This window comes from Buteo buteo, chromosome 8 (genome assembly GCF_964188355.1).
Source record: "Buteo buteo chromosome 8, bButBut1.hap1.1, whole genome shotgun sequence".
In the NCBI taxonomy this organism is placed as follows: Eukaryota; Metazoa; Chordata; class Aves; order Accipitriformes; family Accipitridae; genus Buteo; species Buteo buteo.
Genome location: NC_134178.1, coordinates 32,124,122 through 32,146,548, shown reverse-complemented (window position 1 = coordinate 32,146,548; position 22,427 = coordinate 32,124,122). Strand labels below are relative to the sequence as shown.

General features: G+C 35.5%; 1 protein-coding gene across 7 annotated transcripts in view; it reads right to left on the bottom strand.

The window, feature by feature from the left end:
* DCAF6 (DDB1 and CUL4 associated factor 6) overlaps positions 1-22,427 on the bottom strand; it is a 94,088-nt gene that overhangs the window by 51,929 nt on the left and 19,732 nt on the right. For all 7 annotated transcript variants that reach the window (XM_075034028.1, XM_075034029.1, XM_075034031.1 and 4 more), the window contains exons 3-7: positions 15,930-16,022; positions 10,529-10,714; positions 5,766-5,879; positions 4,612-4,747; positions 2,486-2,700 (exon numbers count right to left, since the gene is read on the bottom strand). In XM_075034028.1, coding sequence (XP_074890129.1) covers positions 2,486-2,700; positions 4,612-4,747; positions 5,766-5,879; positions 10,529-10,714; positions 15,930-16,022 — 744 coding nt within the window. The remainder of the gene's footprint in view (positions 1-2,485; positions 2,701-4,611; positions 4,748-5,765; positions 5,880-10,528; positions 10,715-15,929; positions 16,023-22,427) is intronic.

The following is a 22,427-nucleotide window of genomic DNA, read 5'->3' as shown; positions in this document are numbered from 1 at the left end:
GGACAGTACAGTATTCTAAGTCTAAATATAAACACAAACTTATGTAACTTAATAAAATGGAAATATTGCATCCGTCACAAAAAAAACTGAATGTCAGCCATATGTTCAGATCAACTATGAATAAGTACAACACAGTATCAATAGAATACAAGAGTTTTAGCTATGCAGAAGTTCAGTCTAAATCAATGACTCTCAGAACTAATGCAGCTTTTATTTTATGCAATACTAACTTTATTGTGTTGAGGCTTTCCATACTGAACGATAATAATTCAAGTTTTCCAGAATTCAGCCTGAATTCTGCAAAAATATTCACCTCTTCATGTTAAAAACTACACACAGCAGCTTCAGTTTAATGAAATGTGGATTTGCAATTAAGCAAAATGAAAAAACAATCCGACATTAACAAAACAAAGAAATTTTATGAAAATAAACTTTAGTTTATTTTTTAAGCTGTGGGCGTTTTAAATTTTTATAACACAATTTTTTTTGTAGCAGGAAGTATAAAACAAGTACTATATAGGTAGTGTTACTTTCAGCAACTTGAAAAGAAACAGCTAGTGCTTTGAACATGCTTGAAATTAAATCTATTGGCTAGATACTTCTGGCTTAAAAAGTAAATAGTTGTGCTGACAATTTTAAATTAAATGCAAAACCCCTGCAGTGAAAGCATATTAAAGTGTTAACTTTCAGGAGCCAGCAGATTCATGAAGAAAGCTTTACGTTCCTTCTACTCCATACAATTTATAGCCAGGCTGAAATAAAAATAGCATTTAAGTAAAATCATCCAGCAAGAAAAGATTATAGGACATATTCTATGCCTACAAAAGAAAAGGATACATAGGATCTGTTATTAACAGGTGGTCAAAATCTTCTCTCTCTATAGTAACTGGGCAGTCAACTCTCCACCAAATTACTTCACATCAGATTAACATTAGACAGAAGAAAGGGAAAAGTGCAGAACCATTTGTTCGTCACAGTTTTTCTGGGTTCCTCTTTGCTTTCTCCTGCCTTAGTGAGGTAACAGCGTAACTCAGCTGGACATTGTTCCTCAGTCCTACGAATTCCTACAAATCTACACCCTCTTCTGATCAATAATGTTTGTACTAGTAATAGCAGCCTGTGACCCAGTAAATACAGCATGATCATTGCTAGTAAGAGGCCACAGGCTTAATGTGAAGCTAACACAAGCCTCACACTTGTCAGGCTTTGTCTGGACTTGGAGCTTGAAGTTGCTTCGAGCTTTTTTAGCTCATTTAGCTACAACAGCAATTGTCTAGTGACCAGGTGATTACCACCTAATTTGCTTTAGTTTTGCTTAGATTTGCATAGATGCGTGGTGTACAACCTCTTGTTAACAGTTTTGATATATGCAGAAATGCCAACCAGTTAAGCTGTGCAAGAAAGAACTACTTATGACCATAGGATACTGATGCAGCATGAAGTAGTACTGGTATGGGCTGACAGCATGTGTGGACACAGGAGGATACCAGAGACACCTTCTCACTCACCGTTGGCTGTTAACTGTACTACAAAGGTTGGACCCAAGCAACACTGTTTTAGGGGTAATAACAAGGACAAAGAACAACCACGCTATATTGGCAAACTAATAAAGAAAACGCATCATGTACGTGTTTCAAAACATATAGCCTTCAAACAGACTCTTAAGAAAAAGAGGGAAGAAAACATCAACATCATGTTTCTGCCAGCACAGAGGAGGAAGAAATCTCCATTGTTATCATCACACCCATCCTTCCAGTGAAGACAGCAGTATGCTAACAACTCATTGTAAAGTCCCTTGAGGCCCCTGTCTCAGACTAAAGGTAATGACCTTGGGATACAGAGGAACTTGTGAAACGGTGAGCATGCCAGGAAAAAAAGGAACGGCTGGTTGAGGGAGCGCAGGAGGAGGGGGAGAGACATAACTTCACTGTAGTTAAAGGGATTTGTTTTATATTGATCAGAAAATTTAGATTGGAATGGTCAACGTCATTGTAGCTGAGCTGATAATAAACAACTGCTTGTGTTTTGGTTACACTGCTGAAACTTTTAATACTGCTCAGTAGTAGCGGCTCACCTCCGCAATCTAAACATGTTGTACCCCCTCATCTCTGTCATTAAATGATAACTTTTAACAAAGAGTATTTATACTTGATTTCAAGGAATAATGCCTCCTTTTGGTGGCATGGAAAATAACACAGAACACACTTCAATTACAAGAATGACCTGCCACCCTTGCTGGTCTTATAACCCAAGGTTCATGCTTTCTCATCTTTAGGAGAGGGAAACCAGAGTGACAAAATACTGTAAATATATAAATAAATATATTGTAAATATGCAAATTTTGTAACACAATCTACTTGTCAACATCTCAATCTATGAACAGCAACATTAATTTAAATTAAACAGAAATACAACTGATATAAGTGTGCCATAAGAAAAAAAAAAAAAACAAAAAACATGAAAACAGGTCATCTTAATCACTTGCCTCTTCCCGTCTCTCTTCAGCAGAAGGAACTTTAAGTTCTCGTGCTGTGTCATCCTTGGGATCAAACAAGTATATGTAATCTGAAGAGTAGCTAACAAGGATCTCTTGACCATCTTCACTATAACATAGAGACGTTACTCTGCAGGATTTGTTATTGAGATGAGGAGGAACAAACCGTGCCACCATTCCAACAGTGCCTCTACCAGCATAATTCCCTATGGGGGCGGGAAGAAAGAAATTACACATTTACTATTGCAAATATTCAAAAGCTTCAATATACTCCTTATTTAACATCTAACAAAAGATGATCAGAGAAAAGCTAAGTATCCTGTAGCTTCTGCATTAAATTGGATCTGAATAGTGACATATCAAATCTTACTAGTATTTTATATTTCTTTACAAAGGCTATGTACATTTTTTTTAAAAAAGATGAAAACACACACATATATATTCATATATCACATACGCATCACACGAAGGTGTGTGGATACTATCTGTAAAATGTAGTACAAATGCAAATTTTGAAACCTAAGAACATTTACACAATAATAATGCAACTCTGTATCTACATACAAATTAGAAAGGAATTCATTATATGAAACTTTGAAATTTAGGACATACATCTCCTGTCTTCTATGGAAAATGTTTTAAAAAAAAAATACTAGTTTTTCTTCTTGGAGACATAATAGTACTGTCACTTTGAAACTGCAGAACTATACAATACATTGCACTTATCATGCTTCCCTGACAACTCACTTCCACTCCACACGCTAAAAGAATATGAAATTCTAGAATTACAAATTCTTGATAAGATAAAAGTTACGTATAAGAAAATCTAACACTGAGAAAAACAGACTGTTCCAAAACCTCATAGTTTGCCATGTAAGTATTTCCCGCATGGCATATCTGTTGTGGCTTAATGTGTGCAACAGTCTGTCCTTGACCACAGACAAGTTCAGAGTTTATTATCTCACATTACATAAGGACTGAAACAGAAAGTTTTAAATGAAAATCAATAGTTTGCTCACTAGTTATAGAATACCTCACCCCTTAAAAAAAAAAAAAAAACCCCAAAACCACCCCCCCACCCCCTCCCAAGCAAACAACAGAACACTATACCAATATATTCAGAAAAATTACAGTCTTCAAGATTTTGTCTTTTCTCTCCTTTCCTTTATAGGCCTGCATACCTGAATTCATCTTATTCCTATATTGTTACAAGACAAGTGCAGGTACATAGTACGTTTTAATCAACCCCCCCATAATCTGTTCCTCTGGCAGTTCTCATAGAATTTTGCTGGCCACTGTGATGAAAGGGAGAGATCTTGTAAGAACATTAGCATGATGAGTGGGGTATTTTTATGTTTGAGCGATCTCTACTGTTTCCTTTCTCCTCCATCACAATCACCAACAGGAAAATGCTGCAAGAAATGACAGATTTTGTGGCACTGATTACTTGCATGAATGTGTATGCACAGCTGTATATTAATTCGTATGTGTCTAAACACATGCTGGTCATACGAAAGAGATACATTACAACTATGTAACACTTTTGGTTGTCACTGGAGATTTTTTTTATAAAATTCTTAAGTAAGCATCTGAAGCATGCCAGCTTTCACCTGAAGGATCTGTAGCTTTTCAGTGAAATTACGTTAGATATCGCAACAGCTACTGCAAAGGTAAGCCTATCACATGACATTCTAGAGTTCGTAAGATCCCTTCCCATAAATAGCAACACATTCCAGCATGGCAGAGTGAGTACAAGAAGATAAGAACTTAATTAAAATTCAGGTAGACCACTGCAGGCTGCAGTCGCTAGCTTTTTGGATCTTGGAATCACATGTTTCAAGACAAAAGAAGAGACATTACAAAATGTCTTTTTCTGCATTCAGTATACAACATATTCCAAGATGGATGAAGAGATTAAGTTTACTTACTTGAAGATTTCTGTATTAGCAAATATTAGAGTGAAATTACTTTATTATTACAAAGCATAGTTCTCAGAGAAGAAAGCTACACTTCATTCAGTATTACACTTCAGTCATTCATCATCTATTTTGAAAAAAATAACTTGAAATTGGAACTGCAAATGGTTAGAAGAGCTTACTGTAAGGTATGGTTCCTACCTGTTGCTCTTGTACCAAGCATTCGCCGATCATATATTCTTACTGAGCTATCAGAACAACCCACAGCCAGATAGTATGGGATTGGTGGACAGATAGCAACAGAAGTGGCAGCACGCCGACAGTTTATTAAAATATCCTGGAACAAACAAAAACACAGCATTCAAATAATAGCTCTGAACATTTGAAGTATAATTCTATTTTTTACTTCAGGACACAGGTCCATTAGTCAAGGAGGTTTTGAGAAAAATAGGTCTGGCCCTGTGAAGATAGATTGTAAATATGTCAAACAGAAAAGCCACTGCAGAGAAGGAAAACTATCAGAGAAAGAAATACAGCACAAGATCAACTAGAAAAGAAAACAAACAAACCAAAACAAGCCACAGGAACAAACATTTAAGAACAGGTAAGCATAACAAATACAGATTTATAAACTAGCTTGCACCTTGGATTTTGCTATGCATAGACACTGTTGAGTCAGAAGAGCACCAAATATGCAGAAACAGTCTAAATTAATTTAAAGGAATAGATTACATCTATGGGCAGATAATTGGATAGAGAAAAAGAAAGAAAGAAACCCCTAGAACTAGTAAATATGCACAAAGCAGAATAAAATGAATCAAGAGCAGTGATACATACATTGGTGTCAGTTTTTCGCCAATTCAATATTAAGACTGTTTCTGAAATGCAAACACAGTGGACACCACCAATACCTTACCTTCTAGGGAATACTACCAGTGACTAATTTGATCTAGTATAATTCATTACCAAATCTTTTCTTATGGAGGAACAAAGGATGCTCAAGAACACAGGGCTGCAGATTATTTTCCAGACATTTTTTGCCTCCAACTCTGCACTCTATAGTAACTAATGTAAACATAGAATCTTTTCTACCAAATCTGAAGCCTCACACCAAAGTTCATAAACTAGAAGGTGCCAATGGAGTTATTAAAATGAAATAAATTTAAAAAAAAAAAAAAAAAAAAAGAAAAAAAGACTCCCCAAACTTTTTTTGTTTCTTGGGAAACATGTTGTCATCTCCACCAACGACCCTGAAATCCATTATTTCTAAAAGCCTTACCAGAATTCATATCCTATGTTTGTATGATGTACAGCTCTACATTTAGGTCATCTTTATTAAAAGATTTCACTCTTACATCTTTACAATCTTCCTTTGTGCAACTTGTTTTGATTCGAGTATCAAACCATCTTACAGTGCCATCTTCACCACAAGAGAGGAAAGTATAGGGATCATTTGGTACTGTCATAATCTGCTCAAAAAAAAAAACCACCAAACAAACAGAAAAACAACAGTATTAATACTTCCAGAAATATCATTACTTTGAAAATGAAAGCATCAACATTTTGAACAGCAGTAAAGTCTGAAGTAATTACTACTCAAGTCAAGCTTTCTATTGAAATAGAGGAAAACTGAAAAACTGCTGATGTTTCTTCCTTTTCAAGAAAAGGCTCGAATTACTGAAGTTAAAGTAAACTGTAGAATTTCACATAAGATTAAATATTTATAGGTCAAAGCTTACAGTTATTTCTATTACCTTTTAATAAGCAACATACATTTACTGCAATCAGTTTGCAGATAAGTAATCAATTTGCTGCAATAATTCAACAGCAGCTCAGGTTTTTTTCTATCAAGTAATAGAAGACAATAACAAACAAAACCCTCAGAAGTCTGAATGACATGAATATGCTAGATGGCTTTTATTCCCCTTGGGCCATTCCTTTACATTAAAAATAGTCCCCTGAAGCAACTATGCATTAAAGGCTGTTACTAACCTACCCCCTCACAGCATTATTTTATTTTTTTTTTTTAGGAGAGCACTGTATTGCACCGTTTTTCTGACCTCGGCCCTACTCACACTAGGGAAGACTCAGATGGAGTCTCACATATATGGCTTCACTCAAGAAGGCCTCCTTAAGACAAAATCAAAAGGCAAGCAACCATAATGTTAAAGTTGAATTCCACAGGTTAACGAACGCACATGAAACATCATGTTTCTACACACTATCCCTTAAATGCAAAACAGAGAATGTTGTAGAAACTAGCAGTATTTTTCTTTTCCTACACTACTGCTACTATCAGTAACTTCATAGAAATTTATAAAGCTACAAAAATCAATAATAGGATAATACACTAATTCAACACAGAGCAAATGAGTGATTCTTTAACACTTATATGTGACAATTTATTCTCCACCCCACCCAACTCTTAGTAAAAGTAACCTATGGATTACAGATAGTAACCTATCTGTAAATCTCGCTACCTAGATGGGGATTGCTAATGTAATCTCTGCAGAATTCAGCATTTCTTCTTGTAATGCTCAGTATGTTAACTGAGACAATGCATGCTGTGCCAAATCTTACTGCTGACAAACAAGAAGTTTAACAGACAGAACAAAGCCCAGATTTAATAACAATGGAACAATAAACTTCTGAGCTATGACCACTATTCTTCAATATGATAGTGTAATATATGGAAAAGAGTGTTTTTCACTACACATTCAAATTAATGTTATTAGTGTGGTTATAAAAGCCAGCAATTGTTCTTCAATACACTAAATCCTTCCAGCATTTTTGCTGTACTTTGATGCAGAGCTTGCATTGAAAACATTTACTTTGTTCCAAGAATGTTGCTGAACATGGTATAACACAGCAAGCTCTTATTTCTAGTAGCTGTATTTTGGTTTTGTTCACACTGATACTATTTCACAACATACGTGTAATAGTGCAATACATACCTCCACTTGCATATGCCAATTTTTATGCGTGGTGTTTAAAAACATACTAAGGAACTTTATAAGCACTAAAACAGAGAAATTGAGAAGTGCAGGCTCCAGTAATTAAGAGGCATTGTTACTATATTTAAGTTCAACAAGTACACATTTTATATATATAAAATCCTTTTTTACTAATTAAAAAAAATCCTTTTCTCTTTAACTTTAAAAATATATAGCTATATGCTTACTTTAGTGTATTGAAAATATGAAGGTAAGAGTTGTCCATAAAAGTACATTCTCTTTCTGAAATGCAATTAACATGAATGGCAATAGAGAAAAGCATTTGGCTGAGTAAAAATAAACTTGTAATGGCCTTATATAAACAACAAGTTCTCCAGAAACTTGTTTCAAGAACTTCTCTCTCCCTCTCTACTTATTCTATTCACGCCCCCAAATTAAAAACAATTGTCCAATAATCTCACAGTTCGTAACAATCTACACAAATTTCCACATTCCTGTGTTTCAATGGATGTTTCTGTAATGTCTTGAACTGTCACAAACTCCAAGTTTAAAGCGCAGTATAAATTCAAGCCACATTCAAATTTAGAATTAGTACCTCAGGGGCAGATGATGTTAGTTTTTGTTATTCAGAGAATCCAATGAGTCAAAGTTCTATATTTAATACGATGATGTGGTTATATACAGCTGGGCAGTAACGTCATGATATTTTGAAATGATTTTCCCACTCCAGAAACCTCTCAGTGACAGAAGTTGCGTTATTTCAGAAGCTGAAGCTGTATCTCAGCCATTTGCTTAAAAAAACCCTGCTATTTACTCTATTACACTTTCACATGCCAAGGCTTAAAAAAAGTCTATGCCACATAATAATACTACTACATGCATTTAATGTTCAAATATCAGGTTTGAGACACAGTAACAGAATTTAGTCTTTATAAAAAAATACCTCCCTTGTTAACATTATTTGCTGAATAAAAATCATCTGCAATAACACTATTTTGACTGCGCAATACAGCAGTCAAATGTCCATACTCTCTTCAACTAATGTTTTTGAAGCAATCTACTATGTTCTGTACAACCAGTTACTGTTCAGTTATAGTCATTCTATATGGACAACAATAAAACTTGCATCTTGATTTGCTAGACTGTTGGACACTCTTTATTGTCTGTTTTGACAAGCTTAATTTGTTGTACCTATCAAATTTATATTTCTCATCTGGTTTAGTAACTTGCAATGTGCACACCATCATTACTGATGGCAAACAACAACTTGCAAAGAGACAACTGGCATCTCATATTACAGGTTAGATGTGTTATGTTCTAGCCTCCGTTACTACTCCAGACCCACAAGCACAACTGGTAACTGCTTTCATTGAATTTTCCCAGTTTGATCATTGTTTTGCAGCACCACCTGGTGTCAGTCACTTCGTGTAATCAACCACACTGTTGGTCAACCCAAGCTCAGGCAGATCAAAGTTTAAGACCGCCACAGTGACTTCTCATGATAACTTTTATGCTGCCACCAACTCTTTTATTTGCAGTACTCTGAGCAGCCTAGTCCATGGCCCCAAACTTTATGCACCCAAACCCACTGCTCTAATGATATTTCTACCACTACCTTTGCGTCTCCTCAACACAGTATCTATCCATAACCATTCTCCTATTCTCAAGCTCAGAAATGTTTTATAATACTCACAGCTAGCTACCCATCTCAGTCTCCAGATGTTCTTATAAAAAGGCAGGTTTCACTTGAGATACAGAGAACATCCAATCAATTTGCAGAATCCACAGACTAGCATACTATATATAGTAAACTTCAGTGAGAACTGAGGCAGTTCAAGCTTCTGACTGGGGCCATAAGGACTGATGCTATTCAAAGGAAACAGTAGTTTCTCAATCAAAACAAATCTCAAAAATGAAAGCAGACGATGCAAGCCTGGGATCCAGAATCACCTTGTGCAAAACCAAAAATACAGTCTTGTGTTAAACCCAGGCAAAACCAAACCAAACCCACAAATCCCAGAAAAAGAGTGAATACCATGAGGTTCACTCGACTGACCTACAAAGTTACCCTGCAGACAGGAAGTGTTTTCAAAAAAACCTTTAATGGAACATGTAGTAAAAGTATCCTTATGGTTATAATTACACATGATAAAAAATTAATTTCGGCAGTACTTCAGCCATTTTCTTTTTTCACACTCCCCAATTTTTTTAACAGAGATTTTAAAATATTTTGTTCACTTAACCTACAAAGAGATTCAAAAACTTGCTATGAAACCTGAACTAAATAGTTAAAGAGCAATGGATTTGGGATTTTTTTTCCCCTGTGTGTGTACTGTGGTACTGTTAAAAAACAATCAAGCAAAAAAATAATCAAAAGACCTGGAACACTTGTTCCTAAGAAGGAACCTAAGAAGGAAATAGAAAAAATACTGCTAATTTAAGCACAGTAAGTTTTACAAGCATCAGATTTTGTTGCCATTAAAATAAATAGATAGATCAATAAATCTGATTATCTTCCTAACTTAAGTAACACTTTGCTTCTTCACTTGCCTATTTATATGAACAAAACTTCCAAGGAAGGATTGCAAACATTGGCTCTAAATTTATACATAAAGAGTTAACTAGAATACAAAATAGAGAAATTACCTAAAACTGTAAATAGATTTTTCAGATTAAGTTATTCACACACGCTGAAATAAGCATTTCTCAGAAGAATTTAAATTGTAAAAGGCATTAAACTGCTGAAAGGTTGGGGGGGGGGGGCCAGAGCAGAAGGGAGAAGGTAAAAATAAAAATGCAAAACATACACCCTGCCCCCAACCCCCAACCTACTTCAGAAAGAAATTCACGGCACAATTGAAATCAGTTTTGCTCTGCAGAGGATTCCCTCAGTGAAGGTGTATTCAGCTATTATGCTTGCAAAGGAAGTGGTCTAATAACACTACCTTTTGGAAAGTCCTCCATTTAATTGATACAACATATTTCTCTTTTAAAGCCTACTCTAAGAAAAAAAAACAAACACCAAACTCAAGAAAGCTAGAAAGAAGGTTCTTTAATTGTCACTGAAATAAAGCTTTCAGCAGCCTGGTTAAAAACTTGGGCAACAATACAAGAAAATATGTCTTCCACCTATCTTAAAATTATCATATACTTTTGTGAGGTACCTCATAGGTAGTTCCATAGTGGCATGTGTACTGGCATTGTCTGTTGGTCTCCGCATCTTGTTCAACATTAGTGTAAAAAATGACTCCATCTCCGGAACAAGATACAATCTGTTTGTCATTGGTGCATGGTAAGAATTTTGCACTAAAAATATTGGCCCTGTGTCCTGAGCGAATGGTTGTTAAAACCTAAGGAAGAAAGACGGAAGGCTGTATCAGGTTAATAAAGAATAGGAAAATAACACACACCCTGGTACTATAAAACATCAGTTATGTACAGGCTGCTAGTAAACTACAGTTTAATATAACAGAACAGATAAGTTGTCTTTACACCAGATTTCTTCTAAGACCAAAGTAGGTCCACAAGAGACATTCACTTATGCAGTTACACTAAGTATTCTGCAAAATGAAGGGACTGGAATGCAACTGCCACCTTTTGTTTTTAAAATGCTAGTTACACATCACATCAAGTTTATCAAAGTAAAACATTAGTCAAGGGTGATAGCGCAGCCAGCCAGCATGTCAGAGAGGAGAGATTTAGAAGATCTGGAATATCGTGGGTCAAGAACAACAAGGCACTGTAATCCAAGCCAACTTTATAGACTTTAAAAATTTATGCTATTCTTAAAATAAACCCACTTTAGAAAGGAGAATTGAAGTTTATAAGAAAGGATGCTTTAAAACCAGTCAAAAATAAACAAACATTTAAGAACATGATTACAAGGCAATAAGCTAAGACTTGACTTAGTCTCAATGAATGTCATTCATCTACAGTACAACAGAGAAGCACATAATTTACTTCACCATCACAGTTGGTTTTAAACACTTTGTGATGACTCTTCATATTTCCTAACATACTTCTTATTAGTCTATCAAAACTGAAAAAACCCTCTGTATGCTTTCCTGCACACTAGTGAACATTCTATTCTTACCTTTTCTCCCATGTGCAGCATTTAAACCAAACTGCATTTTCACCACTACTGATAGGAAAAAGATACTTACTAAGTTGTTTACAGTATGAAAATTACTTCCAAATTTCCAACTTAATCAAAGAAAACATTATGCAAATGAAGTTGCTCTGTCAGTGACAGCTCATGCCTAATATTTCACAAGTGCTATTTCACACCTTTTAAACAATTCACACAGAAAAAGTTTAACAGTGTATATGCGTATTATGAAAGATACACAAGGCTTAGTATTTTAAAAAAATAAATTATCAAAATCAGGAGATATAATCCATACATTTAATTCCAATAAATCTGCCTCTTCATTTAGATTTGTTCAGATCTCTGCATTTTACTGAAAACATTCAAATCCCAGACATCCAAAAGAACTTAGGGACTTGGCATCAAAGGAGCAACTCAGAACAAGAACTCCATAAGGTACCCTCGTTCAGATGACAGTTAAAGATGTCATCTGTCAATCCCACCTCTGATTTTACATTATTGCTACGATGAAAGAAGTATTTTTGTCCTGACAAGAAATTTTTTTTGATCTCCATAATAAAAAATAAAAATAAATAATAAAAAAAATAATAAAAAAAAAATCTAAGCAACTAGGGTCTTCTCTACCATCTTGCCAGTTCTCCATCACTTCCTCCTTCTTGCTGAAAATAAGCAGGCAGACTTTTTTCTCTTTGCTCTACTGCACAGGGTCCTTCTCTCACCAGAATACATGTGCTTCTTACTTTTCCCCCTTTTTCTCACAAGTCCCATCCTAATGTGCTTGCTTTTCATGCAGTCAATAGCTAACTTATACTAATTTTCTGCTTCAGTTTTCCCCATCTGCAGATCTCAATTTAGATGTGGAGATCTACATTTAATGATAGCTCTCAAACTTAGAAAAACTGAGATTTTTCTTTCCCTCCTTTCTTCTCTCCTCCACTGTAAACTGAAACAGCATTCAGAAATATATACAGCTGCACATAGTCAGTAAAGGAAAGAGTTTTCTCACAGGCAGAGCTAACCTCGTCTTGCCAGCCCCTCAATTTCCTATGTTGCACAGTTTTGCCATAAAAAGTATTAAAGTATTACAGCATTTATTATACGCAGAAGATTTTCCATGCCCTTCTTGGCTTGCACTGTACATGCTTTTCTACTCTGGTTATCATACTGCCTTAGAGAGGGGAGAAAGAGGCATAAAAAGTTGTTGGTGCCTAGGCAGCAAAAAAGATGAGAAAACATAACTTACACAACCAAGCCTCAAAGGCTTATCGTTAGCTACACAGAGTAAAAAAATACCACCACCTTACTCCATTGGAGCATTTTACTACCAACGTGTAACAGGCTACAAATACTTACTGACTAAGGAAAAGGGGGAGAGGGGGAACAAAGAATTTCAGACACTCTTCAAAGTACTTGACTAGCTGTAGTAATTCAGACATCCTCATAACTTTTGCAACCGCTTAAGTAATACGTTACACAGAAAATCAATTGAAGAGGCAACAAATTAAAGAATTCAAATTGCACCTCTTAAAAGCGGAGATTAAATCTTCGGGACGGGATTACTAATTCATGTAGCAATCCCAGAAGATTGCATACAAGCTCCATCCCTAACAATAAGTACTTTCCTCTAAGAAAGTAGAATTTCTGGCAGCTACTCTGTTGCCTTCTTTAAACCTGAAATCTTTAAGTTCCATATCCAAATGGAAACTCTTTACAATAAAAAGTCACCATAATGAACAAACCAGCATTTTTAAAGTTACATTAAAAACTAAAACTAGTTTAAAAAAGTGGGTTTATTTCCACTCTGACTTACTTTTTGAAAAGAAGTCTGTTGAAACAAATGCAAGTCAAATATCAGTGGGTTACTAAGCTTTTCATGATGTAGTTAATTTAGGGTTCCCATTCAAGATAGAATCATTTACAATCCAGCCTTTACAATAGTACTTCCTCTGAAGAGGTCAAACCCCCTCTAGAAGTAAAGGAAAGCAAACCTAACCAAACCCCATCCTAAAGTGAAAAGTAGCAATCCTGATTCTGGAAAAGCTGTAAACCTTCAGCCCCACTAAGCACCCTCCAAAGCCTCCCCAGCACTTTCATGTGAGCTGAACCCTTCCTCTCCCAGAAGACAAACTAGGCTAATGATTCAAAAATCCTGTGTGTTAACTACTCATAAGAATCCTGTCTTCACACTGATATTAGCTGAGAGATGTCTCAGGATCCATTTAAAGGCTTTGAAAACTGTATGCTCAATCTGATGTAAATACATGAATTCCCATCTTTTTGAACCATACTTGTAGTGGGTAGAGCTTTAGCTCCAGCCAAACTCTCCCCGCTCCCAGCAATGGGATGCTTAAACCAAATAAAAATCGAAGAAAATATCCACAAGAAGAATTCTTCTCAGCCATCCCAAAGTATAATAAAGTGCTCATCCTTTTGATTTAGACTTGCAAATACTATTAGAAATCACAGTAACACCTTTCTCCTCAGATGCACAAACACTATAAACATATAACCTATTCAAACTGGAGAAACATATTTAGAAAAATTTCTCCTGAGACATATTATGTAGTAACAATTAACATTTGCATCTGGCCATACATAAACTGGAGTGACTTACATAAGACTCACGTAAATAAGAGTTAAACAAGATTAAATGCTTCCTTATTAAATTAGATATGTTACTAACACAGAAGACTATATTGATGGCTGAAGTCTACTTTTGCTATTCTAGCTAGCTCATAACAAAAAATTATGGTGATAAGGGTATCTGCCAAGATGACAGAATTACAGTAGAGTTCTGGTATCAATACCAATTTGCTCCCTCTCCCTGTATTGATTCTGTTACTCCAGCCGGAGAAAATAAGCTAACACAATTGTAACAGTCATTAAAAATCATATCTCTAGTACATTTCAGGAACAACACTGATTATTAAGTCTTCTTGCTAGTACCTGCTGTTTTATAATTGCATTTGTGTATATTGGGGAAAATAATAATAATAAAAAAAAGCTATCTGCTCTGCTATTATATAAAAAAAAAATAACTCAGCTGACTTAAAAATAAGAAAACAAAACATCTCCTGTATTTCTGATTTGGCTTAAGTGTGACAGTAGTACACAACAGGGAAAAACCCAAAATCATCCCACAATAAAAAGTTAAAATTGCTGCATCTATAAAAATGTTAAAATGTTTTAATATAATAATTATATAATAAGGTAATGATATAGCAACTATCCAAAAGTGATATATTAAAATAAACTCTGCACAATAAGTAATATTGAACACCCTTTACTTGCATGAAACATTTTTATTTTGCAAGTCTCTCCTACAACACTCACTTTGGAATATATCCTTCATCTACTTCATAGCTGTCTTGGATACCTCTTCTCCTTCGCCTGAACTCCCAGTCCAAGAGAAACCCAGGTCTAATGACACTGATCTGAACTTTGACAGACTGACACCAATAGTTGAAAGGAAAAGATGAAGTTTGGTAGCTATGGCTTATTTGGAGAAGTGAGGAAAAGGGCCTTACCTGTAGGCACAGGCAACACTCCAGATCACTATTATTTTCCCACCACAGCTCTTCAGGAAGGCAAACTATTACTGCCTCCATAACCTTCTATTCAAACTGTCTTCCACCATACCAACTACACATTTTGTTTTCCCCATCACATTTAATTTTTCAGCACCTCTTCAGGGTTTAGTTCTCAACCTGAGAAAGCGTGGGAGAGAGGACTTCACTTGAACATTGCTGCATGGGATGCCCAGCACTGATGGACACAGTTCAGAGCACCTGTTCTATAAAACTATCATCAGCTCCTTAAAGAGCGAAGTGTGGAACACTGCTACGACATGATGGATGCTAGCTGACATTACTGGAAGCCACTCGACTGCACCGTAACCCCTGTGAGTGCAGCAGTGGAAAAGCAGAGACCTTTACAGCACTTTCCCCTTCACAAACCTGCTTCCCCTATTTCAGTACAAATTATTCTCCATCCACATACATGCACACAGAAGGCAATGTAATTTCAAATGGTAATGAAGTATTATAATCAAGATTGACACTTCAACAACATTACACAGAAAGACAACTCGGTATATTACAAACAGTAAAAGCTAATACAATATTTTAAAACTAAAACGAAACAGAAAACAATTTATCTGACTATAAGATTTCAAAAGAATTACTGAATCCTATTGCTAATTCTGACACTAATCTGTTGTGAGACCATGTTCCTTTTGTGCCAGACCACCTACCGTAAAATGGGATAATACCTATGTCACAAGGGATTAGAATACCAAGGTTTTAAAACACTGTGAAGTATTTCCATTTATAAAGACTATAAAAAGCCTGATATTATCTTTGTCAGATAATAATTAATCTGAAAAATATCTTAGTATCTTGAAAAATAACAACTTAAATCTTATTTGAAAATTATTAAGTATTCAGAAATAAACCTACCTTTCTGCTGTAGGGATTACTAATTACCAGATTGGTATCATCTGAACCAGATAAAATATATTCTCCTGTATCATTCCAGCAAATTGTATTCACCTGCATGAGTTAACAAAAGTAGTTTAGACTTACATTAATTCAATTTTCAGAATATTAAAACATCAATACTCATCCAACACTATGGAAATAGAAGTTAACAAATTCAATTGAAATTACATAATTTCTAAGCAGCTAGCACAAAAAAAAAGTATTTTAATACAAATTGATAAGGGAATCACCTGCTTCACCTATGGCATCTCAATTACTCCCTCTGCTCCTGAAGAGTCCATCAGGTAAATTAAGCCTTCCCACAAAGGCCTCAATAGCCACAATTTTACACATTCAGGTGCTTTAATGTACCGAATCTACTCCACAGAGTTCTCCAAATTTGAACTGGAGGGCATCACAATGCTCTCGTTATTTTATCTTCACCATATCCAAATTCTGACCATCCATTGCTTTGTATACTTTTCAGTGACCACACCTTCTCAGGGATCATGTGAAAAGCACCGCAGAATCCATCCCAGATCCCTTTTGAGAAGTGTGAGTATGCTGGGAAAGAAGAATCCTACAGTGAGGTACAGAATCATATCGGGAGAACTTTACAATATATTTCCTTATCAATTCTCCTTTTCACAAGCCTGTGTGTCAATGAAATAAAGCTGTAAAAGCACTCAAAATCCAGGAAGCTCAGAAAGTATCCTTAGAGTAACCTGTCTTCAAGCAGCAGCTCATGCACAAGCACCAAAGACTGCATGCATGACCATTATTATTTCAAGTAGCCTCTAAAATAGCTTTAAGTGTCAAACTGCAGCCATCAACATCTTCTGTTGGCAGAATGACTGCCTTAGTGTGATGTATCAGAGTGGACTATATAGTTAGGAAAACCCCACTTTGTTCTAAATCCTTTTCTTATGGTTTTTTTTTTAATCCAAATGTCTCATTCTCAGCCCAAAAGACAAAAACCTTTTTGTTTAAAATATACCCATTTTACTTACTCTTTTAATCACAAGCTTAGTTTGGGTCCTTAATTAGGCAAAGTTGCAAAATCAGAATTAGCTGTTTCAGATGGATTGTATGGGCAACAACTTGACATATTTATTGAAGAGCTTTAAATGAACTTTTGCCACTCAAAAAAAAGGGGGGGGGAGATCTTCATGTTACAACAGACATGCCTGTGGCAGAGTTAGCTCAGCAGCCGTCACATGATGTTAGGAATCATTAGAAAATGCACAGGAAAGCAAATGTCATTCTGTCAATATATACATCCATGCATGGCAAATCTGCGTCTTCCACACTACGCAGTTTTGGTTCATATCCCACTCCTGCATTCTCCATTTCTATTACTGCCCATTTGAAAAGAGAAATTATGAAAAAGAATGACTAGGGTGATTGTAGGTACCTAACACTTTTTATCGCAAGAAGCAATTCACGTATACTACTCTGGGGAGGGGATACGACAGAAGCTTTTGAAATCATGAACGACATGGAAAAAGAAAGAAATAAATTTTCCGTGGATCTTTACAGTACAGGAAACAGGTGGCCTTCAATGAAACCATCACGTGACACACATGGCATTTTATTAAAACTGTAATTCATTGTCATGGAATGTCCTAAACACCAGAAGTAGAAGAATACACATGTTCATCAAAGAAAAATGAAAAACGATGAGAAACAAAGATGCAACTTTCACCTCCATCTGTCCGTTAAAGTGTGATGTGTTCTCACGGATACCCTTCAAGCACTGTCTGCTTGCCCTGTCTCAGCTTTCCTCAAAAATCAGTACTGTCCACTCCGAAGGCCAAGTTATCAGGCTCGACTGAGCATTGGTATGACCTTGCATGGCTACTCATGATTTTATAACCCTGGCTGTCAATCACCAAGAAGCATGCATTCGACTAGCCCCCAGATCCATCTATCATTGAAGTAACCTGTCCTGACAACAACTATACTTTAAAAATATTGTCAAACATAGCACAGTACTACAGCTAGGGCAAACACAAAACCCAAGAATGTTCATTTTCATCTACATTTCCTTTCAGGTAGAAAAATACTATCATTGCCCTAAAGAAGCCAAAACGCTACCACAAGAATAGAAACAAGAACAAAACACTGAAAAAAAACAAGGAAGCTGCCAAAAAAATAAAAAACATGATGTGAAAAAGAAGAGCTAGCACAAAAATTAAACAAATTGAGTGGGGGGTGTGTCTGTGTCCAAAACCAAAATCCAAAGGACAGGAAAGCAGAGAAAGCATCGAAGATGCAAAGGAAAGACATGATTATCTAAATTGCAGCATCACAAGCCTACACAAGACATCAATCATTCTCCTTCTAAATTCTGATTTCATTGCACTGATTGCCTCAGGGTTCAGCAATTTCAGTACAGCCTACCGAGGCCAAAGTTGGTTCAGAAAAAATCCTGAAGTGAGATGACATAACCAAATATGCGCTAGAGGTCTATAACTAAACAGGCTTTTTATTCTGTACCAGATCACCTTCTCAATGTTACTGCCAAAAAATAAGTCAAAAAATAAAAGTCTTTCAGTGGAATAAGCTTGATTTCTTTTTTTCCAGAGAACACTGACTTCCTAGTAAGTGATCAGTCAATACACTACATTTCTTAGTGTTCAGTACAACCTATTGACCAATAGTGAATAACCCCAATAAATATGCATATGGATCACTAAAAACAGATGCTCAATAAGAGCAGATTAAAAAGAGTTCTCATGTCCCATTCCATGGCAGCAAACCCACTATTAAAATACTGTAAAATGAGAACTAGCTAGAAGATTCATTTGCATTTCAAAACTGTGTAGAGAAGCTAGGTATCTACTACCTTCACAGCCACTCAACACCCAACTAAAAGCATAATACAACAGTTACTACACTAAGGGTTTGAAATTCCTGGAAAAAGGTGTTAGAGCCAAAATAAAGGATATATCAAACACAAACGACAGACAATTACTAACAAGATGAGAAAAGTCAAAGGGTGTGTAATTAGCTTTTTTTCTATTAAATATTCCACATTACCAACTGTATCTAATTTTATTTACCACTCAGCTAGCCTTGGAAAGAAGCAGCAGGCACTTTTGATTCATTAGTCAAGTAGTCAAAAATAAGTTTACTATCTCTGCGTTTTTCCTCAAAGACAATGGAGGAGGCAGTACAGCCAATCCTTAAAAAACTGAAAAAGCAAACTCCTCACTTCTATGCAATATAACAGTAGAATTAACTCTTTTGTGAACAGGATAGATTAACAGAATACAAGAAATGGAAGAAAGGAAATAAAAATGACTGTAGATATCCAAAATATCAGAAAGATCTCCCAAGCAAGGAAGAGGGTGAAGAAGGCACTACTACTCACCTATGGAGGAAAAGGTAAAAACTGCACGTTCTAACAATATGCAAACAAACTTCCTGTACTAATTTAATCATAGCTTAGAGGACTACATCTGAAAATTACTTGCTCACAGGTGCCACCCTGAAGGAGACATATGCCACACAGGATGTTTGCTTGTTACTGAACTGAATGTCTATACACAGAAATGAGAAATCATTCCTCCAGGTAATCCTCTTATTTTAAAATGTAGTATTTGCTCATGTCAAAGGCTCCATCTACCTATGCATTCTGCAGTTCTACCTTCCTCAGCTTTCACAGGACCAGAACTGGAAGAAAATAAGCGATATTTTTACTCCCATTCCATATGGTTTAGAGTTGCTTTCTCCTCTACTTTCCTCATACTTCATCACTGCTGGACCAAACTGATTCTCTTTCAACATTTCTCCTTTGGATTTAGCCACTTCGTACAGGAAGCATCTCACCTAACTCTATACGTTTCCTCTTCACCTTAAGCTCCCTTTGGAGTTAACATGGGAAAATGGCAGCTTCTGGCATACATATGACCTTACTGAATTGGACAATGTGAATCTTGCTGGAAGAGGTAAATCATGCCCTGGAAGTATGATAAGGTTACAAGCAGACATCAATGATTCGGTAGACTAATTCAATTACTTCACATACTACTGGTACAAACGGTGTCTTCAAACGAAGTGGAAAACTACACTATTTCAAAGAAAATGGTACCTAAACTCTGAGATGAAAATACTCACATCTCTAACAAAAAGGTTCTATGGTAATATTGCTGCTACAAGAGCACGGATACTTGAAGCAACTAATAGAATTCCCTATTCTATTCCCTTCTTCAAAGATATTGCACCCAAGCCTGATTATACATACAGATGTATTTCCCAGAGGTTCTCTCTTTTGTGTAGCATAGATCAAATGGTAGATAGGAAGTTGGACTTTACTTTTATCCTCAGTTCAAAAAAAAATAATTCTTGCCTTGAGTTGTCCACCGTGTCCAATTACACAGCATGCTTTATACAGAAAAATACAAGTCACAGCTTATTCCACAGAAGAATGCAAGTGTTCTCAACAACAGCAAAAAAAACCCCCACCAAAAAACCCAACCAAAAAACCAAAACCAACCCCCCAACCCTCCAAAAAACCCCAATGACCCCCCCAAAAAAACAATTCCAGAAACACCCGTAATAAGACAACTATGGCATCCGTTCCTCATATTTGAAATGCATGCTGATTCAGCAATTGGGGAGGGTGGGGGGGTGGAGACAGACTAGTATGATCATTTACCATTGATGGTATAAGCATTTTAATCAGTATGGGCATTGTAATTTCATTTACTTTTATTTCACAGGTGTGGGGTTTTTTAAAGCAAGTAATAAGAAATTATACTGAATGGTTGTTAGCCATAAATGATCATTCCCTGCAAAAAAACCCACACAGTAAATGAGGTAAGAACTCCTAATACCCTATTCTTTAAAGGTGGATAGTTCTGAGCAAATTTAATTTCTAAAGAAATTTTTCAAATTGTAGCAGTATTTTAAACACCTGCATATAATGCTGTAAGTTCAGAATTAAAATATTTCCCACCCACTAAAAGAATTAACTTAGGCCACATGTTAAAGCATACTTTGAAAGTTAACACAATTCAAGATTAATTTTCAAATTCCAGGTAGATCCAAGCAACATCAAACAGCCAATACCAAATTTACAATTTGTTACATGACACAGAGGTAGTTAAAAATAGACTCCATTTTTAACAAGTAGCCAAGAAATACTATTTTCCTGTCCCGTTTTATAGGCAAAAATGACTATTTTTACAAGAAAACAAAGAGAAAAATAATTTAAAAATCCCAATCAACTTCACGAAAAGAAACTTGGAAAATTTCATCTTAAGTATATTTGAGGAGATTAAAAACTACTAGAAAAGAAATTCTAAAGTAAAAATCACTGTTACAATCTTGAATACAAAAACTGATAAATAACTTTCTACACATAGAATCATAGAATGATTTGGGTTGGGAAAGACCTTACATTGTCATTCTTAAAATGCTTCTTAAAAAAACTGGGAAGTTAATGCATTTGCTTTTTTAAGTCAACACCATCTGTACTAGAACATTAAACTTACAATGGCAGTCAGTACAGCACAAGTAGCTGACTTTTTATATACAGCAACTCTAACCCTTGCCTTTCCCAGAGTTTCTAGTCTCTCAAAAGTATACACAAGCCAAAATCATACTTCTGATCTCAAGCCAAAAGGCTAGATTTTATTAACACTTCTCTTAAAATTACTACTATGTTAGTTAATTATAACACTCCTTAATTTAAAGCTACAAGTGTAAGAAACTCAAGATAAAAAATAAAAATCTTTATATTTGAACAGCTTTTGAAATAAACTTGTTAAAGTATAAAATTTACACTTGCATTTTCACTTTTTATAGCACATCTAGTATCCTTTCACTTTTCAGATATCTTGTACAACAAAGACAATGCTTCGACAATCATGCATTTCTGCTCTATTCATCACAAGTAATATGGCAGTCTCTTTGCCCTGTACCTAGTTTAAGTAAAATCTTTTCTTTAAAAGAATATGACTTACAATATTTAGACCACTTGCAAAAACTAACTATTTAAGTAAGCAATATTTCAAGTTATGTTATTACCTTTCAGAGGAGGCTTATTTTTGTTTTATTGTCTCTTTACATAAGCATGTAACACTTGATCATTTGCTTTTTAGACTTGGAGAATAAATCACTCAAAATACTAATACAGCTTTAAGTCAACAAAATATATCAACATAGCACAAAACTACTAAAGATTCCATTTAAAGCTTTAAAATGAGTTCTAACTGAAAAGATAAGCATGTGTCTTCCTGGCATAGGAAATTAATTCATTCAGCAGTGGGACACAGTATTAAGGTATAGAAATGGGATTTTGTTCTGCTCCAAAGGTAAAGTGTCAGATATTTAAGAAGAAACAAATACATAGAGAATTCAGATGTAGGCCTCAACAAGTAGAGTTTTCGAGCTCAGCTTTAATACGTGGTATTTGCATTTTTAAGTTAAGGAACTATTACCGGGGCAACAAAATCACAATTTAACATC